Source organism: Pyrus communis, chromosome 9, assembly GCF_963583255.1.
Source record: "Pyrus communis chromosome 9, drPyrComm1.1, whole genome shotgun sequence".
Taxonomy (NCBI): Eukaryota; Viridiplantae; Streptophyta; class Magnoliopsida; order Rosales; family Rosaceae; genus Pyrus; species Pyrus communis.
The window spans coordinates 4502256-4528228 of NC_084811.1; the positions used below are offsets into that span (position 1 = coordinate 4502256).

General features: G+C 39.4%; 2 protein-coding genes and 1 pseudogene across 2 annotated transcripts; all 3 read left to right on the top strand.

Moving 5' to 3' along the window:
• The first annotated feature begins 908 nt into the window (after positions 1–908).
• LOC137746303 (probable WRKY transcription factor 38) lies at positions 909–3805 on the top strand. Its single transcript, XM_068486381.1, has 3 exons — positions 909–1464; positions 2849–2953; positions 3066–3805. Exons 1-3 carry the CDS (start codon positions 1025–1027, stop codon positions 3568–3570), a joined length of 1050 nt encoding a protein of 349 aa, XP_068342482.1. The 5' UTR covers positions 909–1024; the 3' UTR covers positions 3571–3805.
• Positions 3806–6121: 2316 nt separating this feature from the next.
• LOC137744231 (WRKY DNA-binding transcription factor 70-like) lies at positions 6122–8091 on the top strand (annotated as a pseudogene).
• Positions 8092–17708: 9617 nt separating this feature from the next.
• Positions 17709–18203, top strand: LOC137744232 (uncharacterized). The gene is made up of 2 exons (XM_068484093.1): positions 17709–17771; positions 17862–18203. The coding sequence occupies exons 1-2, from the start codon at positions 17709–17711 to the stop codon at positions 18201–18203; spliced, it is 405 nt and encodes a 134-aa protein (XP_068340194.1).
• Positions 18204–25973: the final 7770 nt, after the last annotated feature.

The window sequence follows — 25973 nt, forward strand, 5'->3', positions numbered from 1 at the left end:
AAACCGGGTGACTTGCCACTAACAAGTAATCACCTCTCATCGTCCTCGGCAGCACCGATCTGCAAAAGTGGATATTGGTATGGCCTGAAATTGAGGCAAGTATATAAGGGGTTTAGGTGTGGTTGGGTGTCAAATGGGGCTGGGGTTCAACAAGATGCACTCAAACTTAAGAGAGGCAACAACAAAGCAGCTCATGATTTTCCCTCAAATGCTTTCATCTTTCCAACACCAAGAAGGTCACAACCTCATTGAAAGTAATTGGTGGGTTGTTTTGAATCCAAAGTTTCAGAGAACCAACGACCTGCAGAGAAAATACAAACCACCAACTAGTCCACAATAGCCGGACATCGACCCACCACCCAAATCCAAAGTTTCATTGAAAGTCATGTGTTGGTGTGGCTATACTATAATGAAGGTGTGGCGATACGATTAAAGAGATCAAGGGGTTTTTTTTTTTTTTTTTTTTGAAGTCATTAGAGGTAATTTTAGAAATAATAGGTGGAAAAATAGTATTTTAATTTTTTAACTTTTTATAATAAGTCAAAAAATAAAACAATAAAGTGGATACAGTAACAGTCTTTCCGAATTACAATGAGACAATACGATAATATAGATGGCCCAACAACTGGTGATTTTTCTCTAGTAGCACTCTTGCATTTTTTTTTTTTTTTTGAGTTTATTTTCAGATAGCAACAAGCACAGAACAAGCGCGTGTGGAACAATCAACCAAATATAGCATTACGTGGAGGCTCATCCGGCCTTTGGTTGGAAAGATATACCTGAATCGCGTGTATGGTATCGGATTGTGACTCCTGGACTTTCACTTCACCTTCCTTCAACCTAAGGAGCTTCTTTTGACGGATATAAAACGATACCTCCCGTCGCTTTGGCTACAGCTAAGCAACCATAAACCCTCACAAACACAGAGATTAATTAATTTTTAATCATTTTATAAATTAATTGGCAATCAGGGGATTAGGAGTGGTCGTGGCCGGAAATTGTGCTCTCAAATAGGGAGAGGGTGATGGAGGAGTTCATACAAGGGCGTGAACTGGCAAGTCAACTTAGTAAGGCTTTTGATAATAGGTCACTTGTTAATGGTGAAGATTGGGGATCGGCTGAAGGTATTGTTAATAAGATTTTGGGGTCATTCGTTGGTACCCTCTTGATTATAAATGGGAAGGAGTCTGTTCAGGAGTTTGTTTCTGATCAGATTCAAGGAAATAGTGGTGATGTTAGTGGCGGTGGGAGTGGCGGTGGTAGTGGTGTTGGTGGCGGTGGTAGCGGTGTTGGTAGTGGTGTTGGTGACGGTGGTAGTGATGGTGGTGGTGGTGCTTATTCATCATCTGCGGATGCTAATCATGATCATGCAGCTGCTATGAAGTCTGAAGATTGTACTGAGGAGGAGATCAGTTGTAAGAGCACGTTAACCTTCAAGGATGGTAGAGGTTCTTACAAGAGAAGGTAATTAGTTATATTTCTCTAATTAATTACTACCTAGGTAATATTCGTCAACATCTGCATTAATTAGCATATTGTTCAAAATGATTTCTTTTTCCCAGTTAAAGATTCTTTACATGTATGATTAATTGATTGTTAATCTCAAACATTTGTGTATGAAATGTACGATACTAAAGAGTCTTTTACTTTGATAATTAATCATCCACTAGTGCGAGATAAGGAAAGCTATAATTAATTTGCTTATAATAGTTGTTAGATTTATGTGGATATGTGAACGACTACAATTATAATTAATTTAACACAAGTTGTTAGATTGCTCACGCAATAGCTGTTAGATTCCTGTGGATAAATATAATAATTATTTTTTTTATCCAATAATGCATAGAATATTTGTAGAGATAAAAGAGTGAACACTACCACTTGCTCTCATATGTTCATTTTATACCATATCTGACAAAATTTGAAAGCTACCGTTGTAACTTATATTGAATTTATCTAAATATCCATTCCTATACTTATTACCATGGCAGCATTACTGCTTAACGTTAACCGTACATTTCATTAAAAAAAAAAAAAAAGAGAAGAGAATTTTGTTTGGTTTAATGATTAAAAGTTTTAATGACAAAAAGTTGCAACTTGTTAATTAATTTGCTCGTAATAGTTGTTAGATTATGTAGATGTGTGAACAACTATTGTAATTAGTTTACTCACACAATAGCTGTTAGATTCATATGGATGAATATATAAATATATATATATATATTTTTTTTTTCCCTAATAATGCATATGATTTCTGTAGAGTCAAAAGAGTGAAGACTACCACTTGCTTTCATATGTTCATTTTATGCAATATTAGGACAAAATTTGAATGCTACTGTTGTTCCTTATATTTAATTATCCAAATATCCAGTTGTTCCTTATATTTAATTATCTAAATATCCATTACTATCCTTCTTACCATGGCAGCATTACCACTGAACGTTAACTGTACATTTCATACAAAATAGATGGGAATTTTGTCTGATTTAATGATTTAGAAGTTTTAATAACAAAGGGTTGCAACTTGTTAATTAATTTGCACATAAAAACTGTTAGATTTATATATATGTGTGAACAACTATAATTAGAAATAATATACTCAGACAACAGCTGTTAAATTCCTGTGGATGAATATAATTATTTTTTATTCAATAATGCATATAATTTCTGGAAAGACAAAAGAGTGAAGACTACCACTTGCACTCATATGTTCATGTTATGCCATCCTCTGACAAAATTTGAATGTTTCATTTGTTCCTTATCCTTCATAGAAAATAGATGGGAATTTTGCCTAATGAGATTTAAAAGTTTTAATAACGAAGAGTTTCAACTTGTTGATTCATTTCAGAAAGACTTCACACTCTTGGACTAGAGACACTTCTGCGTTGATTGCCGACGGTCATGCATGGAGAAAGTATGGACAAAAAATTATCCACAATGCCAAGCATCCAAGGTAGATACATATATACGATTTACCTTGTAAAATTGTAACAAATTTCAATAATTAAAATGGTAATAATATCAATAAATGAAGTTAACCACAGTTATGCTATATATACATGCAGGAACTACTTTAGATGCACATACAAATACGATCAAGCTTGCAAAGCAACCAAGCACGTGCAACAAGTTCAAGATCATCCACCAGTGTTTCGAACCGTATATTATGGCACCCACAAGTGCAGAGACTACCTCAAAACTTCTGAACTGCTCTTGGATTGCACAAGTCCTAGAGATTCTTCACAGTTCATTAGTTTTGAAAACGTCAATTGTTTGACAAACAAACAAGAGCACCCATTTTTTGCATCCTTCACTTCATCATCAGTTGAAGAAGAAGTGTTCGTCAGAGAAGATATGCCAACAACTGATCATATGGTGACAAGCGACCACAACCATTCATCACCGTGCGATCATCTTGTGTCGCGTGATCTGACAGCGTTCGAGTCCTCTGGGCCCATGAGCGGGTTTTCATCAAGCATTGATCAGTATGATCATGAAGATGTGTTTTCGGGGATGATTGCCGAGTCTTACTTTGATATATATAATGAAGTTTTGCAATATGGATTTTGAATTTTGAGTTTTGATGATTAGTACGTAGCTAGCGTACTCCTTGTAGTAAATTGAATTTAGGAGAATTGTGTGTATGTTCGGTTTCTTTGAAGAAACTTATTGCTTTCTCGGTGTATAAAATCGTGTAAACACAGTTAATTATTGGAAGAATAAAAAGAAAACAAGAAGCAGTCTTTCCTATTTCTTCTTGTTAAGTGATTAATGGAAACTTAATTATGCTTAAACCTTTTTCTTATACAATGCATGACACAATTCATAATCAAATCAATTCTCCAATACGTAGAGATCATAAAATTCGATACGATCTGTGAATAGAAACGAAATGCACAAAGTTATAAAACAACAAGAACCCTATAGTTTTAGAATTTTCCTTGTATAGTTTTACAATTACGATGATCTTACAACAAGAACCCTCTATATTTTAGTTGTTTCAATTAGTGTGTGTTCTTTAACGTTTTCCAAAACAGTTTTCCATTTTGAAGATACCAAAAACGGATCGACTTTTGGATAGGTATCCTACATCTGAACTGAATTTTTTATGGTTAAAGAATCTATTTCTAGTTTCTCGGGGACAATTAGAAGATTCTCTAGAAAAAATACAGGCTTCTTTGGTACATTTGTCACATCCCGACCCGGGCTCCACCACATCCCGGGCTCGACTTCACCGTAGCACGATATTGTCCGCTTTGGGCCCCGACCATGCCCTCACGGTTTTGTTTCTGGGAACTCAGACAAGAACTTCCTAGTGGGTCACCCATCCTAAGATCGCTCTCGCCCGAACTCGCTTAACTTTGGAGTTCCGATGGAATTTGAAGCCAGTGAGTTCCCAAAAGGCCTCGTGCTATATGGAGGTGGGCATGTACATATAAGGCATAGAGGATCCACTCCCTTGGATGATGTGGGATCTAACAATCCACCCCCTTTAAGGGCCAACGTTCTCGTCCACACTAGCACTGAATGGCAGAGTGGCTCTGATACCATTATGTCACATCCCAGTCTTGGGCTCAACCACATCCCGGGCTTAATTTCATCGTAGTACGATATTGTCTGCTTTAGGCCCTGATCACCCCCTCACGGTTTTGTTTCTGGGAACTCAGACGAGAACTTTCCAGTGGGTCACCCATCCTAGGACAGCTCTCGCTCGAACTCGCTTAACTTCGGAGTTCCGATGGAAGCCGAAGCCAGTGAGTTTCCAAAATGCCTTGTGCTATATGAAGGTGGGCATGTACATATAAGGCATAGAAGATCCACTATCCTAGGCGATGTGTGATCTAACATTGCTATCCGAAAATAAACTCAAAAAAAAAAAAAAAAAAATACAGAAAACAATATTTAGCCTAAGTTCTGTAAAACATCAAATTAATATTTCCTGTTTTTCAAGAATAGAGTCTATATTAATAGAAAATGCACAGCATTTATTTAAGGAAAAAAAAAATCTTTTATGCCACCACCACCACATCCTCCACCTTTATCACACATCTACTATGACTACCACCACTTCCACCATCTCACTGAACCACCACTACTGAAACCAACAAATATATCTATGTAATTCATGTTGTCATGGATAAGCCTTAAATCTAAAGCAAGTTCAAAGTCTAAATCCTTAAGATAAGCCGAAGAAATTTGATAATATAGATGGCCCAACAACTACTGATTTTTATATTGTTGGTTTGCTAATATTATTAAAAAATAGGAACATGTGGCTGACGACACTAGCTTACCTCATGCAATGACGCCGTAAACATGTCGTACGATAGCAACAAGTATGCAACAACCGCGCGTGGAACAATCAACCAAATATAGACTTGAAACGCGTGCGTGGTTTCGGATTGTGAATCTTGGGCTGTCACTTTTCCTTCCCTCCACATGCGATTTTAAAGGAAATGTCAAACACGCCTGCTAAAACTAAAATATATCAAGATAGTATTCGAGAGAGATGTTGAGTACAAATTGATAGATAAGTCATTCGACTATTTATTTTTTATTTGTTTTTTTCACAGTAAATAAAGATGAAGTTAAATGTTTTTAATTTAATTTTTTTAATGCATAAGTCCTATTGACAATTTTGATTATTTTTGAATAATTATTGCAACTATAGCACCAATATATTAATAAAATAAATATTTGACATATTTATTGGAAAGATAGTTTAGTTTGTTGGTCATATAGTCTGATAGACTAATACACTAAGTGTAATAATACAATTGGTTGGAAACTTAAAAACAAATTTTTTCAATAATTTTATTATGACACTTGGTGTACCGGATTGCATTTACGGCACACTAAAAAATTTCTCTACCCATGAAAATGAAGAAAGATTTAACATTTATATTCAATTGGCCATATCAACTTACGATTAATTGCAATGTCATACATCAGCTTACGATTAATTACAATGTCAGAGGACATTCTTTTGACGGATATAAACGGATACCTCCCATATCACTTAATTTGGCCACAGCTAAGAAAACCACAAACCGTCTACAGAGAGATTAATTAATTTTTTAATCGCTACATTAGTTAGTTGTTAATCAGGAGATTAGGATTAATGCAGTGGTCGTGGTCGGAAAGTGTACTCTCAAATAGGGAGAGGGTGATGGAGGAGTTGATCCATGGGCGTGAACTGGCAAGTCAACTTAGTACGGCTGTTGATAATAGATCACTTGTTAATGGTGATGATGGGGGATCGGCTGAAGGTACTGTTAATGAGATTTTGGGGTCAGTTGTGAATACCCTTTTGATTATGAATGGGAAGGAGTCTGATCAGGAGTTTGTTTCTGATCAGATTCAAGGAAATAGCAGTGGTGTCAGTGGTAGTGATGTTAGTGATGGTGGTAGTGGTGTTAATGACGGTGCTAGTGGTCGTCGTGGTGGTAAAGATTCATCATCTTGGGATGCTAATCATGATCATGTAGCTGCTATTAAGTCTGAAGATTATACTGAGGGGGAGATCAAGATCAATTGGAAGAGCACTTCAACCTTCAAGGATCGAAGAGGTTATTACAAGGGAAGGTAATTAGTTATATTTCTCTAATTAATTACTACCTAGGTATAATTCATCAACATCTGCATTAACATGTTGTTCCAAATAATTTTTTTTTTAACCCAATTAAGTGCTCTTTCCATGTATGATTAATTGATTGTTCAATCTCAAACATTTGTTTAATAAACCTAACACTAAATAATATTTTACTTTGACAATTAAATAATGATCCACCTGTGTGATGAATAACTGTAATTAATTTGCTTCTAATAGGTGTTAGATTTATGTGGATGTGTGAACAACTGTAATTAAAATTAATTTACTTATAACAACTATTAGATTCCTGTGGATGAGTATAATTGTTTTTTTTTTTAATTCAATAATGAATAGAAATTTCTATTGAGACAAAAGAGTGCTGTCATATATTCATGTTTATGCCATATTCTGAAAAAATTTGGATGCTTCTATTGCTCCTTATCTAATGATCTAAACATCCACATAATGTTAACCATACATTTTACAACAACTGTTAGATTCCTGTGAATGAGTATAATTGTTTTTTATTTTATTCAATAATGCATAGAAATTATTGAGACAAAAGAGTGAAAGACTACCATACCAGAGTTATGCCATATTCTGGCCAAAATTTGGATGCTTCTATTAGTTTCCTTCTATTTAATGATCTAAATATGCATTCCTATCCTTCTTACCGTGGAAGCATAATGCTAGCATTACCAGTTAACGTTAACTGTAATTTTATCAAAAATAGATGGGAATTCTGCCTAATTTAATGATTTAAAAGTTCTAACTAGAGTTACGACTTGTTGATTCCTTACAGAAACACTTCACACTGTTGGACTAGAGACACTCCTGCTTTGATTGATGACGGTCATGCATGACGAAAATATGCAAAAAATATCCGCAATGCCAAGCATCCAAGGTACATACATATATACTATTTAGCTTGTGAAATTGTGACAAATTTCAGTAATTAAAGTGGTAATAATTTCAAGAAAGGAGTTGACCATGTGGCTATGTTATATGTTATTCAGGAACTACTTTAGACGCACTCACAAATTCGATCAAGCGTGCAAAGCAACAAGGCACGTGCGCAGGTTCAGGATCATCCACCAATGTTTCGAACCACATGTTATGGCACCCACACTTGCAGAGACTACTTCAAAACTTCTGAACTGGTCTTGGATTACACAAGTCCTAGAGATTCTTCAGAATTTATTAGTTTTGATAGCGCCAATTGTTTGAATAACAAACAAGAGCACCCATTTTTCGCATCGTTCGCTTCATCATCAGTTAAAGAAGAACTGATCGTTAAGGCAACAAGTGATCATACGGTGACAAGCCACGATAACCATTGGCAACCGAGTGATGATCTGGTGTCGCATGATGATCTGATGGCATTCGAGTCCTCTGGGTCCATGAGCAGGTTTTCATCAGGCATTGATCAGTATGATGGTGACGATGTGTTTTCGAGGATGATTGCCGAGTACTTTGATATGTATAATGAAGTTTGGTAAACGGATTTTGAATTTTGAGTTTTGAGATTTTTGAACTTTAATCCTTGAAGAAGATTAAAATTTAGTAAAAAATTGGTGTTAAATTACATTTTGATTTTTGTCTTTAATTTGTTCTTAATTCAAATTTATATTATATTTTTGTTTTAATATTCAATGAATATCTTATTTAAAGTTTCCACATAAATTTATTTTTATCCACATGAATATCTTATTTTTGTTTTAACATATTATACAAAACTAGTGAACCAAAATGTCCGTACTTAAATATGTTGTACAAAACCAGTGTACATAAATATCCGTACCTAAACATAATACTAAACTAATGTACCAAAATGTCCATACTTAAATATATTGTAATAAATTAGTGGCATATAAAAAAATATGCAAAAAGATAAGTGTACCAAAAAATCTCTACCAAAATATTTTCTTATATAAGATACTTATCATAAATTGGTGATGCAAAATGTCAACAAATAAAAGCTAATTCATTTAGATTCAAATGAGTATTATAATTTACAACATTTTTCTTAAAATTTAATTCATGGACACCATAAGTTATAATAATAATAAAAAAAAAAAAAGGCATTGAATGCTGACATTAAATTGAGTCTATGGACTTTGTATAAGACATTTTTTTTAAACTTAATCTTATTTATGGATTAAAATCTAATTTTCTATTTGAGTTTTGATTATTTGTACGTGTTTAGTAGCTAGCGTACTCCTTGTAGTAAATTGAATTTAGGAAAATCGTATGTATGTGTTGACCTTAAAAATTACAAAGCCTATATGGCACACAAGCCGAGTAACTAATGAGCTAACTACGTCATTCCGTTAATGCGGGGCGTGCCAACTCGTCGGCCGAGGAGTAAAATTTGTTGATGTTGCGTTGAGCGCGTTGCTGACTTCTTGATCTTGCAATTGTGGCCGAGGAAAAAACAAATCTCGGCCAACGGATTCTCAAGCCTGAAGACAAGGCTGCTAATTCTGCGAAGTTCACGAATCGTCGGTGCCGGATTCGGTCATAGTGATTATATTCGTGAGAGCAAGCACAACGAATCGACACCAGACTATATGGGCACAAGTACTCAAATGTGATGTATGTCTTGATGGTAAATATGGTTCATCCGTCAGAATGCCGAACTCTGAAACTCACTTGTGAGTATGCAATCGTAAAATCACTCGGCGTTCAATATGCCGAAATTCATAACTCGTAACACCTTACTTCCCCGAGAAGGCTAATAAGATGACCTCTGCCAATAAGGATTCGGAAACCCTTCTCGATCGAGACTTGGATAGGTAACCAGTCGGCCTCGACGCAATACTGTTTATCCAAACTGAAGGTGCTCATTAGTCGTCTGATTCTACGGCAACAGTGCTGTTTATCAAACTGAAGGTGTTTGCCGGTTGCCTTCACAGTGCTGTTTATCCAAACTAAAGATGTGTTGACAAGAAAAGAAAATAAAAATCTCAAGTTGTTTGAGAGGTTTGTGCAGGGCAATTATGTGTTGAATTGGAGAAGGCTTGAATGATGCACTCTGCTTTCTATTTATATCAACAAAACCTCCTTAAGATCAAGTTGAAAACATCTTCGGACTAGGACTTCTTGTTCCAACTTTATCTCGACTAATCCTATTCCTATTAGGAATTTGAACTCACCCCCCCTTTTAAGGCCGTATTCATTGCCGGTCGAGAATCTGTATTGCACTAGGCCTCCTTATCGTATTAGGACTTCTTCGATCCATCTGCTTATCCAAACTACTCTTTCTTGTAATAGGACTCGACCATCTTTACTGAACGGCCCGAGACCACCAGACAGCCCATAGTATATTTGGAAAAGCATTGGGCCGAACATAAACCTACACTTGGCCCAATAATATTATTTTGGGCCTAAATATTATGTCCAGATTCTTTGGAAAAACTTATTACTTTCTTGGTGTACAACATAATGTAAACAGTTGATTATCGAAAAAAATAACAAGAAGCAATCTTTTCTATTTCGTCTTGTTGAGCGTTTAACGTATATACCCTTTTAATATACAATGCAATGACATTTCTTAATCAAATCAATTGTCTGATATGTAGAGACTTGATAAAATTCGATACGATTTATTAACAGAAATGAAATGCATGTTGGATTAAGTCCAATATAAATCAACTTTTAAATAATCTACACCGTAATAGGAATGAAATAATAGAGATTAATGTTAAAATTGTGATTTGATCCCTTTATATCAGCCTTATGAATGTGTGTCTTGGAATCAAATAAGTCTGATTGAATCCTTGATAAATATGTAATTATGATACTTAACTGGTAGGTTAAGAAAGGGAGATTTGGGATTCTCTTATGAACGGAACCCTAATGCTTTAGCTAGTATAAATACTAAGGTCCCTGCAAACTCTAAACCCACAACAAACGCTTCTCATAAAGTAGTTATATCTGGCTAGGTGTTTGTAGAAAATTTTGGTATTGCTACTGCCTTCATCTTCTCATGTTTGACTTCCTTGATTGCCGCTTTGATCAAGTCAATCACTTCCTTCGTTTGTGTTTTTTATAACCACATAAGGCTAACAAGCTAGTGGTATCAGAGCACTTGATAACATGATTAAAACCAATACAAGTTTAGGCTAGTAAGCAAGAAAGCTGATCAATACGTCAATAATTCGAGTGGTAGTTAACGATTATACCTTCTATTATAATTTTTGGGCGTGTTAATTGTATCAAAATTATTTGAGTTTCGAAGTAAACACCCTGGACTTCAGATTCTTCTTTCTCGTATTCAGTTTTGATATAATGAAAGACATGAATAGTTGGTTCGCTATGTGGAGCCAAAAATAATCGAGAAAAATATGGAGGCGATATGTGGATTATAGGGTAAAAAGAACAAAATTACCCACGAGGAATACCGAAACTCCTACGCGCGAGCAGTGGACTAGTCATGACTCAATCAAGGTCAAACGTGCTCAAAATAGGTAATTATTCAAAACCTATTTCATCCATCATCATCAAATCTTCTCCACAAGGTAACCCCAAATCATTCATTTCAAATTATATTAATTAGCTAATTAATTGATTTATTACTCAATTAATTTATTAATTAGCTAATAAATTGTGAATCACACCAAAAAAACCACCAAAGTGGCTGGTCCCTATCTCTCCCAAAGGTGCCGGTCACATCCCTATAAATATCACCCCATTTTCTCAAAATACCCAAGTTGAATCCTCTTACTAAATTCTCTAAATTCTCCAAACACTTTTCCCTCAAAATTCTAACTTTGGCATCAGAGGTTCGTTGGCCAAAACCCCCCCCTCCTCCAAAATTCATCGTGGGCGCGTGAGGCTCTCGGCCTTGACCTAAGGTGTTATTTGTTTCGTATGTGCAAATTTGTCCAAGAACAAGAAGGAAGAAATTTGCATCCATAAATTGGTGCTTTCATTGAGAGTTGAGTCATACACTCGTAAAAGACTCTCGCATCTAAGGTTTTCATTTTCTTGTTCATTTGTAGATTTTTCATACATTCTTATTCTTAGAATTTTTATTTCTAAAAATTCTTTGGTAAAACGTAAAAGAAAAGTATAAGGGCAAGGGATCCGGAAACCTCGACGAACAAAAATTCCAACGTTCAAGAATTAGGACCGCGGAGATCTACAAGGCTAAACATAACGGTGAGTGGAGCGGCACAACCCCCACGGGGCAACACCGTGGCAACCACCATGGTAGCCACCTTCGGCAAAACCCACGGCACCAAGGCCATAGCCTAAGCCGTGCCATTTCAACCTTCAAGGGCCCATGCCCTAGCCGAGCATGCCCGTGCCGCCCAAACCCAATGCGAGCTCAAAGCGTTGCCAAGTCGAGCCCAAGCTTCGCACCCGCGTGCTCTGCACATCGAGTAGCTCACTCCCGTGGCCTTCCAAGTAGCCCAAGTTGGCCTAAGATTAGTTCAACCATCCCGACTTCAAATTTCAAGACCTACGATTGAACCTGGGGCATTTTCATCATATTTCTCTGTGGATCTGACATTCCCCAATTCAAATCTCGCACCCGGAGTCTACCATACTTCCACTGCTCAAGGAGGTATATTCCTTCCAAGCTCTTCCAATCCAAATGGAGAACAATACTTGTCTCGACAAGTCATAGAGTTGATGAACGCTCTTGCACAATAGATGACCTTGGTGAATCAGCTCTTGCAATGCACCGAGATTCAATGTGCCCTAGACAAGGTGTCCCAAAGTAGGACAAGGGCAGACCAAGAACCTCTTCAACAGCGTCTCGGCAAGCAGCCACTTGACCAGCCATGAATTGAGCGTTCGGGCAGTGTACAATCCCGATTGGGCCCCCGAGATAATGTATATTTCCGTTTTAGCGCGAGGAGGAGCGTGCACTCTTGACTAGGTCTGCGGACAAACATACACTCACGGTTGGGGCCACATTCCGATAATCAACATGAGCAGCCTTCCAGGCAAAGCGTTTATTCGCGACTAGGCCCGCAAGGAGCATCTTCCACATCACATCGGAGCAAGTAGCACGACAGACAGAGAGAATCAGTTACTTGATCCGGCTCAAGTTCAACCGACAATCTATGAAGATTTCCTTGCCTGCCAGGAACGAACCACATACACCGCTGCCGCGACATAGACGAGCCGAGCAAGTGGAAAAGCAACCTAGACTAGCAGGTCAAGACTGGAGGCAGCCGAGAGCTCTGATACCCCCAACAAAGGCAAATTCAGGAAGAGGTAGAGAGACTCTTAAACGAGCGATTGCGTGATTTCTAACACAACGAAGTGGTCGATGAAGCGTTATGACATGACATAACTAACATGAATAGGTTACCCTTCACGAACGAGATCGAGCAAGCAGAGCCTCCATGTAAGTTTAGCATGACACATTTCACATCTATCAAAGGAGATGAAGATCTGGATAGCAGTGTTCTAAAAATCGGCCTAGGCAGCCGCCTAGGCTCTAGGCGGTGGAGTGCCGCTGGGATTTATGCCAAATTGTTCATCAAATTGGGTGGTAGTTAGTCGGCCGCCTAGGCGCTATCTAGGCGGTGGTAGGCGATGGTAGACGGCCTCGTGAGAACCTCGATGATTTTCCATCTCATTACGATTTGACAAAAAGAGAGAAAAGACACAGGAAATGCCTGTTAAGAGAAGAAAGCAAACATCTTCTCTTTGTTTAAAAAAGAGTGAAGGCGATGGAAACGAGGGGTTGAATGAGGAATTAGAAACGAGGTTGGCTTTAATAAAAGTGAGAGAGGTATCTGGATGATTTGATGGAAACGAGGCATTCTTATAATAAAGGAGGGAAGACTTGTGACAAAGAAAATATGGGGTGGGGTGGGTTGGGCTGGGCCAAGCTTTTATATGTTTATCATCTTTTTCATTTTTGAATTAGGGTTAAGAAAACAGCCCATTGTATTAAGTAGACTTCGTTTTTGTTATAATAAATTTAATTAAATAAATAAAAAATTACAAATCCGCCTAGGCTGCCTAGGCGCCCGTCTAGCCGCCTAGGCGCCCGCCTAGCCGCCTAGGCGCTAAGCGCCAGTCTGCCGCCCGACTAGGTCTAGCGTTTTTTAGAACCTTGCTGAAGAGGCACTTAAAGCATTACTAAAGCACAATGGTCTTTTACTGGAACAATGATGCTCTTATGTGCAAGATGTTCACCACCTTTTTGCAAGGTGAGGCACAAGATTGGTTTCATACCTTGCCGCCACAATCCATCTGAAGTTTTGATGATTTTTCCTTGGTTTTCACCAAAGAATAATCATTCTACCGCTCGATCAAGAAAAAGTCTGACCATTTGTTCAACGTGAAGAAGAACCCAAAAGAGTCGCTCCGCAACCACGCGAAGAGGTTCAAAGCAAAAAAGGCAAAGATTGTCGGATGTGACAACAGATAGCAAGTATAGCCTTTCAAAATGACTCCCAACAGACCACCTATTGTTCGAAGAATTGATCATGAAAGAAGATCTAACTCTGGTAGACTCTTTCGCTCTGGCAGAGAAACATGCACTTTGTGATGAGGCTCAACGAATAGACAAGGCACTTGAGCAGCCTTGAAAAGATTCGGCAGTAACTCAAAAAAAAAAAAAAAAGGGAAATAGTACAACAAAAGCAGGCAGGAGACCAAGCATAGGGACTGACCCATAACCAAGGAAGGCCCAACGACCAAAAACTACACTAAGTTCTCAATCCCGATCAACCAAATCCTTCGCGACATCAAGAACGAGCCATGGTTCAAGCTGCCAAAACAATCAAAAGGGAATACTTCCAAGTTAGATCACACCAAGTATTGTGCATTTTATCGAGGTCTTGGTCACACAATCGGCGACTGCTACACTTGGAAGAACTACCTAGAGAAGCTCGCGAAAGAAGGCAAGGTTGACATATACTTAGATAAGCCAGTTGCACAGCTTAGAAGGAACGCAGACGATGACGAAGAGCCACCAACCAAGATGATTCGAATCAATGTCATATTCGTCGAATTCGAGCACTTGGGGGTCACCAGCAACTCCAAAAAAAGAAAGATCCACCAGGTTCTACTAGTCTTACAAGTCCAAGTAGTCGACACCCAACCTAGACCCATCATTGGCTTCACCGAGCAGGATGCAGAAGACGTCGACTTCCCACACGACGACGCACTAGTAGTATCTATCTAACTAGCCCATGCTATAGTCGATAGAATGATGGTTGATAACTGAAGTGCGGTCAACTTACTTCAGCACTTAGTAATTCAAAAGATGGGCATGGAAAACATAATCATTCGCCGAGCGAAGGTACTCAGCGGATTTAACGAACACACCTCGACTGCCATCGGCCACATTATACTTGACGTGAAAACACCACCAGTTGTTTCAAAGCAGACGGTCACAATCGTAAGCGACCCATCTCCCTATAATGGGATTCTTAGGAGACCTTGGTTGATTAAGCTGGATGCCGTCACTTTCGTCAAGTACTAAATAATCTGATTTCGCATCCCGAGAGAAGGAGTCGGAGAAATCAAGTCTGACTAGGCCACATCTTGACGATGCACCGTGCAAGTATTGAAGGAATCAAAGAAGAAAAATTTTACCCCCGTAGAGGCTACCGAGGTCTGAATGGACAAACAAGTTACCCAATAACAATTACAACAAGCGAATCAAGAAAATGGTGCCCAAACAGAAGAAATAGGATGGAAACCCGAAGAAGATGCCGATGACATCATTCTTGATCCCCAGCAGCCGGAAAAGACAGCTAGAATTGGCTCACGTCTAAGCCCTGCCGAGAAGGAAGAGTTCACGACTTTCATTAGGGAAAATCGTGACGTCTTTGCATGGTCACCTTTCAACATGCCCAGCATCGACCTTAAGATAGCTTGCCATAAGCTGCACGTTAACCTTACTGCCAAATCGGTGATCCAAAAGAGAAACATTTCGCACCTAAGCGAGTTACGATCAACGAAGCAGAAATTGACAAGCTACTGGATGCAGGATTTATAGAAAAGGTAATACACTCAACATGGCTTGCCAACGTCGTGCTAGTTGTGAAGAAAGAGAAAGGTAAATGGAGGGTTTGCGTAGACTACACTGACCTCAACAAAGCATACCCAAAAAGATCCATATTTACTTCCCCAGATCGATTTATTGGTAGATTCAACTACTGGGAACCAACTGCTTAACTTCTTGGACGTATACTCGGGCTACAACCAAATAGCCATGTACGAGCCTAACAAGGAGAAAATCACGTTCGTGATCAAGTGAGGCACCTACTGCTACAAGGTTATGCCCTTTGACCTCAAGAACGCGGGTGCCACTTACCAAAGGTTAGTAAACATGATGTTCAAGAAGCAAATTGGGGTAACCATGGAGGTCTATGTCGATAACATCATGGTAAAGGGCAAGCAGCGGTCAGACCACATCAACAACCTGGTGGAAACTTTCAACATCTTCAGAAAGTACAGGATGAAGCTCAGCCCCACCAAATGCCCATTCAGAGTATCTTCAGGCATATTTTTAGGGTACCTAGTAACCCAACGAGGAATTGAAGCACATCCTAAGTAAATATGAGCGATCATAGAGATGAAATCCCCAACTACCTTGAAGGAGATCTAAAGCTTGACCGGACGAGCAACCGCCCTTAACCGCTTCATTTCGCGGTCCACCGATCGATGTAAGCCATTTTTCAAGGCCATCAAAAGGGCACAACAAGGTAAATGGGATGATGAGGGCAAAAAAGTCTTCCAAGACCTAAAAAAGTATCTTACATTACCTCCCTTATTATCCAAGCCAAAAGCAGGGAAGGACTTATACATTTACTTGGCAAATTCTTAAGTAGCAGTAAGCTCTGCTCTCATATGAAAAAAGCTAGGGGCCCAACTGCCGGTATTCTACACTTCCAAAGCTCTTATCGATGAGTAAACTAGATACCCAAGGATCGAAAAATTAATTTTGGCACTAGTTGTTGCGGCTCGGAAGTTCAGACCATACTTTCAACCTTATACAGTCATCGTCATGACTCAAGATCCTCTGCGGTTAGTATTACATGGTCTAGACGTTTCTTAACGATTAATGAAGTGGGCATTGGAACTCGGCTAATATAGTTTAGTTTTTTGGCCTTGCACGGCGATAAAAGCCCAAGCCTTAGCGAACTTCATAGCAAAATTCACTTCTAAGTGGTCCAACGACACCTCGCAAGCAGTGAAGCACACTTTAGCTGCCCCTACTCTACCCGATAGAGACTTCTAGCATTTGCATGTTTACGGCGCATCCAACTACAAAGGCTCAGGAGTAGGCATGGTCCTTGTCACCCCAGATGGTTCAATGCTCAAGTAGGCGATCACTTTAGGCTTCAAAGCATCCGACAACGAAGCAGAGTACGAGGCTCTACTAGCAAGCCTCCGAATGGCAAAAGACTTGGTGGTGAGAAAGCTTGCAATTCATTTTAATTATTAGTTAATCACTAGCCAGACTATTGGGAAGTACAAGGTAAAACATCTGACGATGACGCAATACCTAGAGAAGGTACGCAAGCAACTTAAGGCATTTCAGACTTACACTATCACTTGAGTTTTGCTAGCAAACAACACCCATGCCGACACGCTAGTCAGCCTAGGCTCCGCCCTCAACCACTAACTCAAACGCTCTATTATGATGGAGTATCTGGATAAGCCGAGCATAGAGGCTAAGCCAGCAGCCGAAGTGTCACAGATTAGTATAACTCCCAACTGGCAAATTTCTATTATAGACTATGTGGTCAATGACACAGTCCCCACTGAAAGATTTAAGCCTAGAAAGCTCCAAATAAAGGCAGCACACTATTACATGTGGAATGACATTCTCGTCTGATGATCCTACACCAAACTACATCTCCGCTGCCTAGCGCCTCTCGATGACCTAAAGGTTCTAAGCTCAATCCACAAAGGTGTTTGTGGAAATCACTCTGGAGGTCGATCTTTAGCACAGAAGGCTCTTAACGCATGCTACTACTGACCTACCATACACCAAGATGCTAATGTGTTAGTATAAAAGTGCAACTGCTGCCAACGCTACAAGCTGGTACCAGCACTGCCTACCAGCGAACTACACTTGTAGATGAGTTCTTGACCATTCATGCAGTGAGCAAGCAACTTGGTAAGGCCAATGCCGTCCGCTACTGGAGGTAGAGGCATGATGATCATGGCAACCGATTACTACACCAAATGGGTAGAAGTAAAGCCCATGACAACCATGACTCAGATGGACATAGAACGCTTCATATGAAGGAACATCTTTTGCTGATTTGGCATCCCTCAGTCTATTGTCACCAACAACGACCCGCAATTTGTGGGTAAAGATTTGGTGAAGTTCTTCCATAATTATGACATCAAACAGCACATGTCAACGCCGAGGTATCCTCAAAGCAATGGGCAGGCCAGAGTATCCAACAAGATGATCCTCGACTGTCTCAAGAAATCCTTCTTCGACAAAAAGGGAAAATGGCCAGACGAACTCCTCAGATGTCTATGGGCATATCGCACCACCAAAAGACAAGCAACTGGTGAGACTCATTTCTCTTTGGCATTTGGTTCGGAAGCAGTCATTCCTCCCAACATTATCATGCCAAGTATTAGCACTGTACAGCCAAACATTGAATAGAACAGTAAGGAGATGGCCACAAACTTAGATCTGGCAGAGGATAAGCGAGAGCAGACCATCATCCGCATCGCAGCCTACTAGCAGTAGCTCATTTCCAGCTATAACAAAAGGGCCAAGATTCGGCAGTTGTAACCCAGAGATCTAGCCCTAAGAAAAGCCTTCATCACTGTTTGCAGAGAAGGCTCCAAAAAGATGGATTTCATCTGGGAAGGTTCGCATAAGATCAGCAGAGTAGGCGACAAGGGTAATTACACCCTCGCCACCATGACCGAGAAAGAGATTGAAAAACAGTGGAATGCCTATAATATGAGGAAGTACCATGTGTGACCACTTGCTACATCAAAGCCCGAAGAACTTAAGCAGCTCAACGGGCACCACCTCGTAAGCCTATGATTATCTAGTTGTTATGCAGTCTCTACTTTGCAACTAAGTTTTTGTTTGTTTCACTTGTTTTTTAATGAGGAATTCATAAGTAATTTACAACTTGGTTCGACTACATGTCTACAACAATTTATTACTCCTGCATTTCAAAATAAGACCGCACCCTTCTTAGGGACTTACTGCAGGAAGTGCACCCTTCGAGGGACCAACCATGCTCTCTAGTGCAAGAGGGTAAACCAATTCCTTGACACCCATATGGGTCTGTTCTCCAAAGCAGGAGGACAAACTTTACACTCTTAATATCTAGACATTGATGAGTTGGGCTGCTCTAGTGTAACTAGATGTGTGATGGCTTGCATTAGGATTCCTAGAAGTAGCCATAATGGTCTTTTTTAAGGTTTAGATAACTGAAAGATTTTGGTCTCTTAGTCTAATTCGTGGGGAACCGGGCCTTAGAGACGGAGGGGGCATATAATGCAGTATTCTCTATGGACGGCTGCCCTGGAACCCTAAAGCTAATACTTCGTACTAACGTAGCCTACGGTTTCTGGAAGACTGCCTACAGCTTGCCCTTGAGCAGTAAAGCCGCATTAGACTTATACAACCGCATATTTTTGTGAAAGGTTAGACAAGATAACGTGTATATACGAAGCTTTATCCACTGCCGACATGCTACGTAGTCGATAAGCTTCACCTTTGCCAAGCGTGGAACGACCTACACCAAGTCCTAAAGTGTTGTGATACTTGCTACACAACCTATGGAATTGGAGAAAACCAAGGTTAACAGCCTAGTGGTTACGCGGACTTGTCTGCTTCTGTCAATAAGGCAAATAAGTTTGTAAGGTTCTACACCAACGCCTACGACTATATATGCTACGTGGGACTGTGCTTACAGAAAAGTAACACGCCTACCACTGGTTTATAAAGTCTAAAGGTTAGAGCATAAACAAAAGAAGCAAAGATGGAGAAAAGCGAAGGAAACAAGTTTATTAAATTTTCTAGCAAAATTGATAAACAACTAGCAAAAGACCGAAAGAGGTCAAGCAAAGCAAAAGAAAGAAGGAAAACAAAAAAAATCCTAAAGGCTACCTAGAAGATTACTCTTCAGCAGCTTAGACATTCCTCAACTACTCGGTCGCCACACCTTTAGCAGCTACGACGCTCTCAGCAGCGACACCATCCAACGCTTTACCCTCAGCTACCCCAGCCTAGGCACCAACCTCTTCGACTACTTTACAATAGAAATCTCAAAAGTGAAGGCGAGCAAGTCTTCTGAAGAAATAGAGAAGGTCTCGAAGTTTTTAGCAGAAAACTCAAAGTTAAACGGCTGCCTAAATAGATGGTCTACGTAACCCAGCTTGTAGAAGTTAGCTTGACTCTGAGTAAGCGAAGCCTTAAACCCAGCCTTTTCACTCTTCAACTGCTCATTCTCCTCGAGCAAACAAGCACAGACCCGCTGCAGCTCCTCTACTTCTTTCTTTAGACTATCGTTGATTTTCAAAGCACCTTGGAGTTCCAACACTTAAGGCTCAAGCCTATCAACAACCTTCTTGAAGTGGATCATTTGGTTGTAAGCAGCAATCAGTTCTTCATCCTTTGCGTAAGCAGTGGAGTGGAGCGCAAAGACAGCACGCTCAAGGTCTTGAATCTGAGATATGTAACACCCGATCTCCATTTCTAAACTTTCATACTTACTTGGATCGCGTCAAGCCTAGTCTCCAAATCCATGATCTTTTGGCTAGTGGTCTCAAGCTGCAGAGAAGTGGGGGTAGAAATATTAGACCCCTTCAAAGCAGCAAACTTAGATTCCATCTTCTTGACTTTCTCGACCGATGAGTAAACTTTAGTTGCCATAGTTCTTGCCACCTACTTCGCAGCCTTGGTATTTTCTTGATCAAGGAACATAGACTCGGCTGCCAAAATCGTCGTTTTCTGCATCACAACCAGCAGAGCAGTCCTCATATACAGTCGTATGCTTCGTAAAAGAACTCGGGCCAACAACCTATTTGACGCCATCAACAATTGGGCACACATATCTATGTCCTCGAGCATATTTGGTCCAAAAAACGCATAAATCTCAACAGCTTCCCTGAAAACAGACTTGGTGGATTTCTCACAGCTGTCCACACGAGCAACCTCATTCTTTTTAGCAGACGAGTCAGTTTTAGCAGCAGATGGAACAGATTTTGGCACCATTCTAGTAAGCGAAGGCATCTTGTCACTCTTCATAGTAGCAAGCCTCTCCAAAGGTAAACCAGACTGAACCCCAAACGAACGTTTTGGCACAAATTTCGACACTGGAGGCACAAAGGAACTTCTACGCTGAGCAATCCTATCATCAATCGAACTATTCATCTTTGGAGCGGCAGATGTCACCGGCACGGATCTAGCAACTTCATCATTCTCAGCATTGGGAGAAGTTAAGTCAATCACAAGCTCGGGAGCAACCGGCGAACCTTCGCGAGCAGCGGAAGAAGTCTTAGGCTTTTTCTCAACTGGTTGTGCAGGTGGGGAAGATTTTTTTTTTCCCACCTTCATTTGCAGTAGGCTCCACAGCGGTGATCAAGCGAGCCAACGCTTCTACCTTGATTCTTTTTACCTCCTCTCTTGGGGGTAGCCCACATTTCTCCTAACGAAGAGAATTGAGCAACCAATACTACTCATGGTACTCGGAAGGGATACGCAGAGCGACATGCACTTTCTTCATGTATGGAAAAGCCTTAGGAGTTAAGCCAAACTCCAAATCTACAAAAGCAGCGGGATACTATTAGAAAATTAAAGAGCAGCTTAGCACTAATACAAAGTAGCTTATTTATCGGATATGATGACCGTTGAAACACGCAGCTCGGGGGAAGAATCAGACTTCCATTCTCCACTTATCTCCAAAGTCTCTTTGGCCCAGTTATCATCTCCTTTGCTTGAATGATTGAAAAGCCTATGGTGTGAGATCACAGCTGCCTGACTTCCTCGATGTGGCCTATGTCAAAGAAGTACCAAAATTCGTTGACAGTTAGATCTAAGTCAAAGAATTGGCTTAGATTAAGGAACCTCACCATCACCTGGATCGTATTCGGAGAACATTAAGTGGGGGCACATCTCATGGATTAGAGCACTTCTTGAAAGAAACACGGCATAGGAAAAGTAAACCTTAACACAAAATAGTAGGGGTGGAACTTGATGGCTCTCCGAGCCCTACCACATGGCTCACGGCTGCTACCATCCTTGACACGCTTCACACGCACTTCCGAAGGGATAACATGCCTATATACCTCAAGGAAGTTTCTAAACAAATCATCGGAGCTAATTTTGAAGTGAGCAACCTTGAAATAACCAACCTTGCTTAAAGACTTGCCTTGACGATACAATGGCAGCACACCATCATCATTCTTGCAGTTCGAGAAAGACATGCTTGAAGAAATCCTGCGAATATGCGAAGGAAATTCATTAGAAGGCTACTTGTTAAAAAAAAAAAAAAAAAAAAAAAAGGAAATGACACATCACAACAGACCCCACGACCCAATAAGGCACCTAGCCTCTCTCTCTCACACTCTTCCATAGGCACAGGCCTGAGCCTAGCCTTAAAAAAAAAAAAAAAAAAAAAAAAAAAAAAGGCAGTAACCAGCTCACCAGGCCTCCCTGGCCCAAAGCCGTGGCCTAAGCAATAAGAACCTAGTGACCATGCCAGGCCCCGCAGCTTGGTCCGATTCCTTGGCCCAAAAAGCTTCTCAACCTCCTTGCTCTTTTCTCCCAGGCATTGGCCCGAGCCCAACCTTCAAATAAAAAAATTAAAAAAAAAAGGTAAAGAAGGGAGGCCCGCGCCTCCCTGGCCCATTGCTAGTGCCCAGACCCAAGTCAAAGCCACACATGGCAACAACCTTACTGTGGCTTCCCAGCCAATTTTTCATGCACCCCCATCGAGCCAAATTCAAGCCCTAATGTTCCCAAAAATTGAGAAGACAAGGAAAATTAATTTTTTTTTCTTACCTTAAAGCAGTGTGAAGATGAAGCAAGCAACGAAAGACGATCCTTTTTTTTCTTACCTTGACTATTTGTTCCTCAGTTCTTTATTGTGGTGGTGGCATTTAAAAGTTTTCGTACTGACATAAGCAGCTGTTATTCAGAACCCAATTTTGACTGCAACCAAATTATTGCAATTAAGAAATGATGAGCATAAGAATTCGCATATAGTGTGACGTATTTCTGACTGAATGAGATTGGAGATAGAACAGATTCTCTTATGGAATTTCTCAAAATTATTTTTGATATTGTGTAAATATATGATTATGATAACACGTATTAAAATTGTGTTGCAATGATACATATGCTAGTTATATATCAATACATGCATGTCAATGAATTTAATATATTTCCAAATAAATGAAAGTAAGTCAATATAAATTTTGGCAACATATATATTAAACAAATGGCATGTGTAGCACTATTGGTATGGCTATTTTGGTTCAAGCATGTGTAAGGTGGCATATATATTTTATCTAATATTGCCGTGAGCTTGGCATAAGATAAATTGTAATTTGGTTTTTTGTCTACAATTTTGTTTTTCTCATTGGTCATTTAATTATGCATGACTAGTTAACAATGAAGAACTGAGGCATAACTTGTTGATTAACAACTGAGAATAACAGAAAGCATGCAGCAAACAGAACATTATGCAAATTAATGAGGTTTATAGTAATCTATGTGACAATTCTCATTTGTAATTTAACTAATCTTAGGTGAAAATTATGAGTTGGTCATGTGATTGTATATATGTTTATGTCAATAAAGAAGTGATGAACATATATATTTAAAAGGCATGATCCAAAGAGTACTTCTGGCAGAAAAGAGGATGATCCGAAGAGTACTTCTGGTAGGAATCTCTTTCTGTATTAGAACTTAGACATATACATGAAAACAGTCTGTCGTCAAGGGACTTGGAACACTAGGCATATAGTAGTTGGAGCGGCACTCGAGCCATTTGAAATTTTGTATCGCTAGACGTATACATCCAAAAATACAGAGAGTGCTTGGGAAGGAAAAAGACTACTGTTTTCCAAGTCATTTTACTTTAATGATCCATATTATTCAACAATACATAAAATAAATGGTTGTGATTGAAAATAAAAGATTTAACGATTAAAATACCTGTATTATTGAAACCACATCCAAGTTTGTTAATAAGAATGGTTTCTCCTTGGAAATCAAATCCTTAAACAAATAGCTTTTAGAAATTCTAGTCTCAGGGAAATAAAAATATTTCACATAGAAATGTGTCAATTAACACTACGACTAAGTCTCATAAACGCTTTAGTGAGAATATGAATCTCAGGTCAAAGAGTGAAGAGACCTCGTATGTGCAAGTGTTAGAATACTTTTCATATTACCAACACACGAAAGTACTATAGAAAGGCGCAAAAGTTGGAGAATTCTATCCGACATTATTCATGCAAAAATTTGGGTCCAATTTAACGTGTATAAGAAAACACAACTGAATTTTTCTAATATATAAAAAACAGAAATATAAGACAAAGTTATCTTTGGGACTACATGATCATTAAACTAACATATATGGTCTATAAAACGACTAGAATTAGGCAAAAAAAGCAAAAAGGATAAGAAGGAAACTAGGGTTTTGTTTTTTCTCAATGGGACAGGTAGGAAGCGAATAAGCACCGAGCTAGTATGTTTTTTAATCCAATGACTTAGTGCAATACATATTGGTCTAAAATATATATACGCCTTCACTTTGTATTGGTTTGGTCCAAATATCTTTTTATCTGCTTTGTTTGCTGAGCTATTGTTTTTGTGCCTCAAGCATAGGAGGTCGCCTTTGACAAACAAAAGGATAAAAAAAGGATAGAGAAGCCCACCAATGTTCAGCAATCATATTATGCTACAGACAAAAACGATGGGACGTCATTTCCAAGTTTTGGATTAGAAACTTTGATTAGTTAAGGTTCTGTGAAACTGATGGGAGAACAATGTTAATGTCAATGGATATTATTTTGCAAAAAAAAGAGAAAAATATAATAGTGCTTGAGAAGTTTTTCCTAAGTCTAGTATTGTTTCTAATTTCTTCATTCCCAAAATCACTTTTATCAAAAGATAACAAAAATGAAAAACTATGTTGGCTTTTCATATTTTTAAAAGTTTGAACCAGTAATTGTTCTAACCATTAGTAGTTTTTTTTTTAGTACATCAATATTTTATATTAAGGAGAGAGAGAGTTCGGTTAAGCTACATAATGAGCAGTCTAATTTTGTATCAAATTCGTCATTCACGAGATTTGAGCCTAAGACCTCTCATTTTCAAGTGAAAAGAAATACTACCAGACCGTAGTAATGAGTGACACCATTAGTAGTTTTGCAAAAATTTTGATGATTAACCATGTTGGATTTTTGCTAGAAAGATAAAAGAAAAGGGAGTTTTCAGGGATTAAAAGCCCTGGTAAAGAGCTGTCTAAATCAAAACGGTAGAGTGATTTGCACTCTCTCAGTCCCCAAAGTCAGCAAGAAGAGATTATACTAATTAATTACCCCATAGAAAACATGCGAAAAAAAAAAAAGGAAAAAAAAAGAAGAAAAATATTATGGTAACCGTAAACTCATATCAATAACAAGATTCAGAGCCCATAAATGAGGTGGGCATGCAGTTGCTTGGTTGGTTAAGGATTAAGGAGGAACTCCTCTTTAAATTATTTATTGGCTTATTCAAGAAACTTTGTGTTTATAATTGAAACTGATTATATTATAAATCTGTCACATCCCGACCTGGGTGGGACCACTTCCCGGGCCCGCTCCACCACCGTAGCACGATATTGTTCGCTTTGGGCTTACCATTCCCTCACGGTTTTGTTTTTGGGAACTCACGAGCAACTTCCCAGTGGGTCACCCATCATGGGATTGCTCTAGCCCCCTTCTCGCTTAACTTCGGAGTTCCAACGGAACCCGAAGCCAGTGAGCTCCCAAAAGGCCTCGTGCTAGGTAAGGATAGGAATATACATTTAAGGATCACTCCCCTGGGTGATGTGGGATGTCACAAATCACCTCCCTTAGGGGCCCGACGTCCTCGTCGGCACATTTCCGGCCAGGGATTGGCTCTGATACCAATTGTCACATCCCGCCCCGGGTGGGACCACTTCCCGGGCCTGCTCCACCACCGTAGCACGATATTGTCCGCTTTGGGCTTACCATTCCCTCACGGTTTTGTTTTTGGGAACTCACGAGTAACTTCCCAGTGGGTCACCCATCATGGGATTGCTATAGCCCCCTTCTCGCTTAACTTCGGAGTTCCAACGGAACCCGAAGCCAGTGAGCTCCCAAAAGGCCTCATGCTAGGTAAGGATAGGAATATACATTTAAGGATCACTCCCCTGGGTGATGTGGGATGTCA

What these genes read in the sequence shown, in the direction of transcription:
- LOC137746303 (XM_068486381.1), top strand. Translation starts at nt 1,025, where the DNA reads ATGGAGGAGTTCATACAAGGGCGTGAACTGGCAAGTCAACTTAGTAAG. An exon ending in AGAGGTTCTTACAAGAGAAG is followed by an intron (nt 1,465 to 2,848) that starts GTAATTAGTTAT and finishes GATTCATTTCAG; the next exon opens with AAAGACTTCACACTCTTGGA. An exon ending in CACAATGCCAAGCATCCAAG is followed by an intron (nt 2,954 to 3,065) that starts GTAGATACATAT and finishes ATATACATGCAG; the next exon opens with GAACTACTTTAGATGCACAT.
- LOC137744232 (XM_068484093.1), top strand. Translation starts at nt 17,709, where the DNA reads ATGCCGTCCGCTACTGGAGGTAGAGGCATGATGATCATGGCAACCGAT. An exon ending in CCGATTACTACACCAAATGG is followed by an intron (nt 17,772 to 17,861) that starts GTAGAAGTAAAG and finishes GGCATCCCTCAG; the next exon opens with TCTATTGTCACCAACAACGA.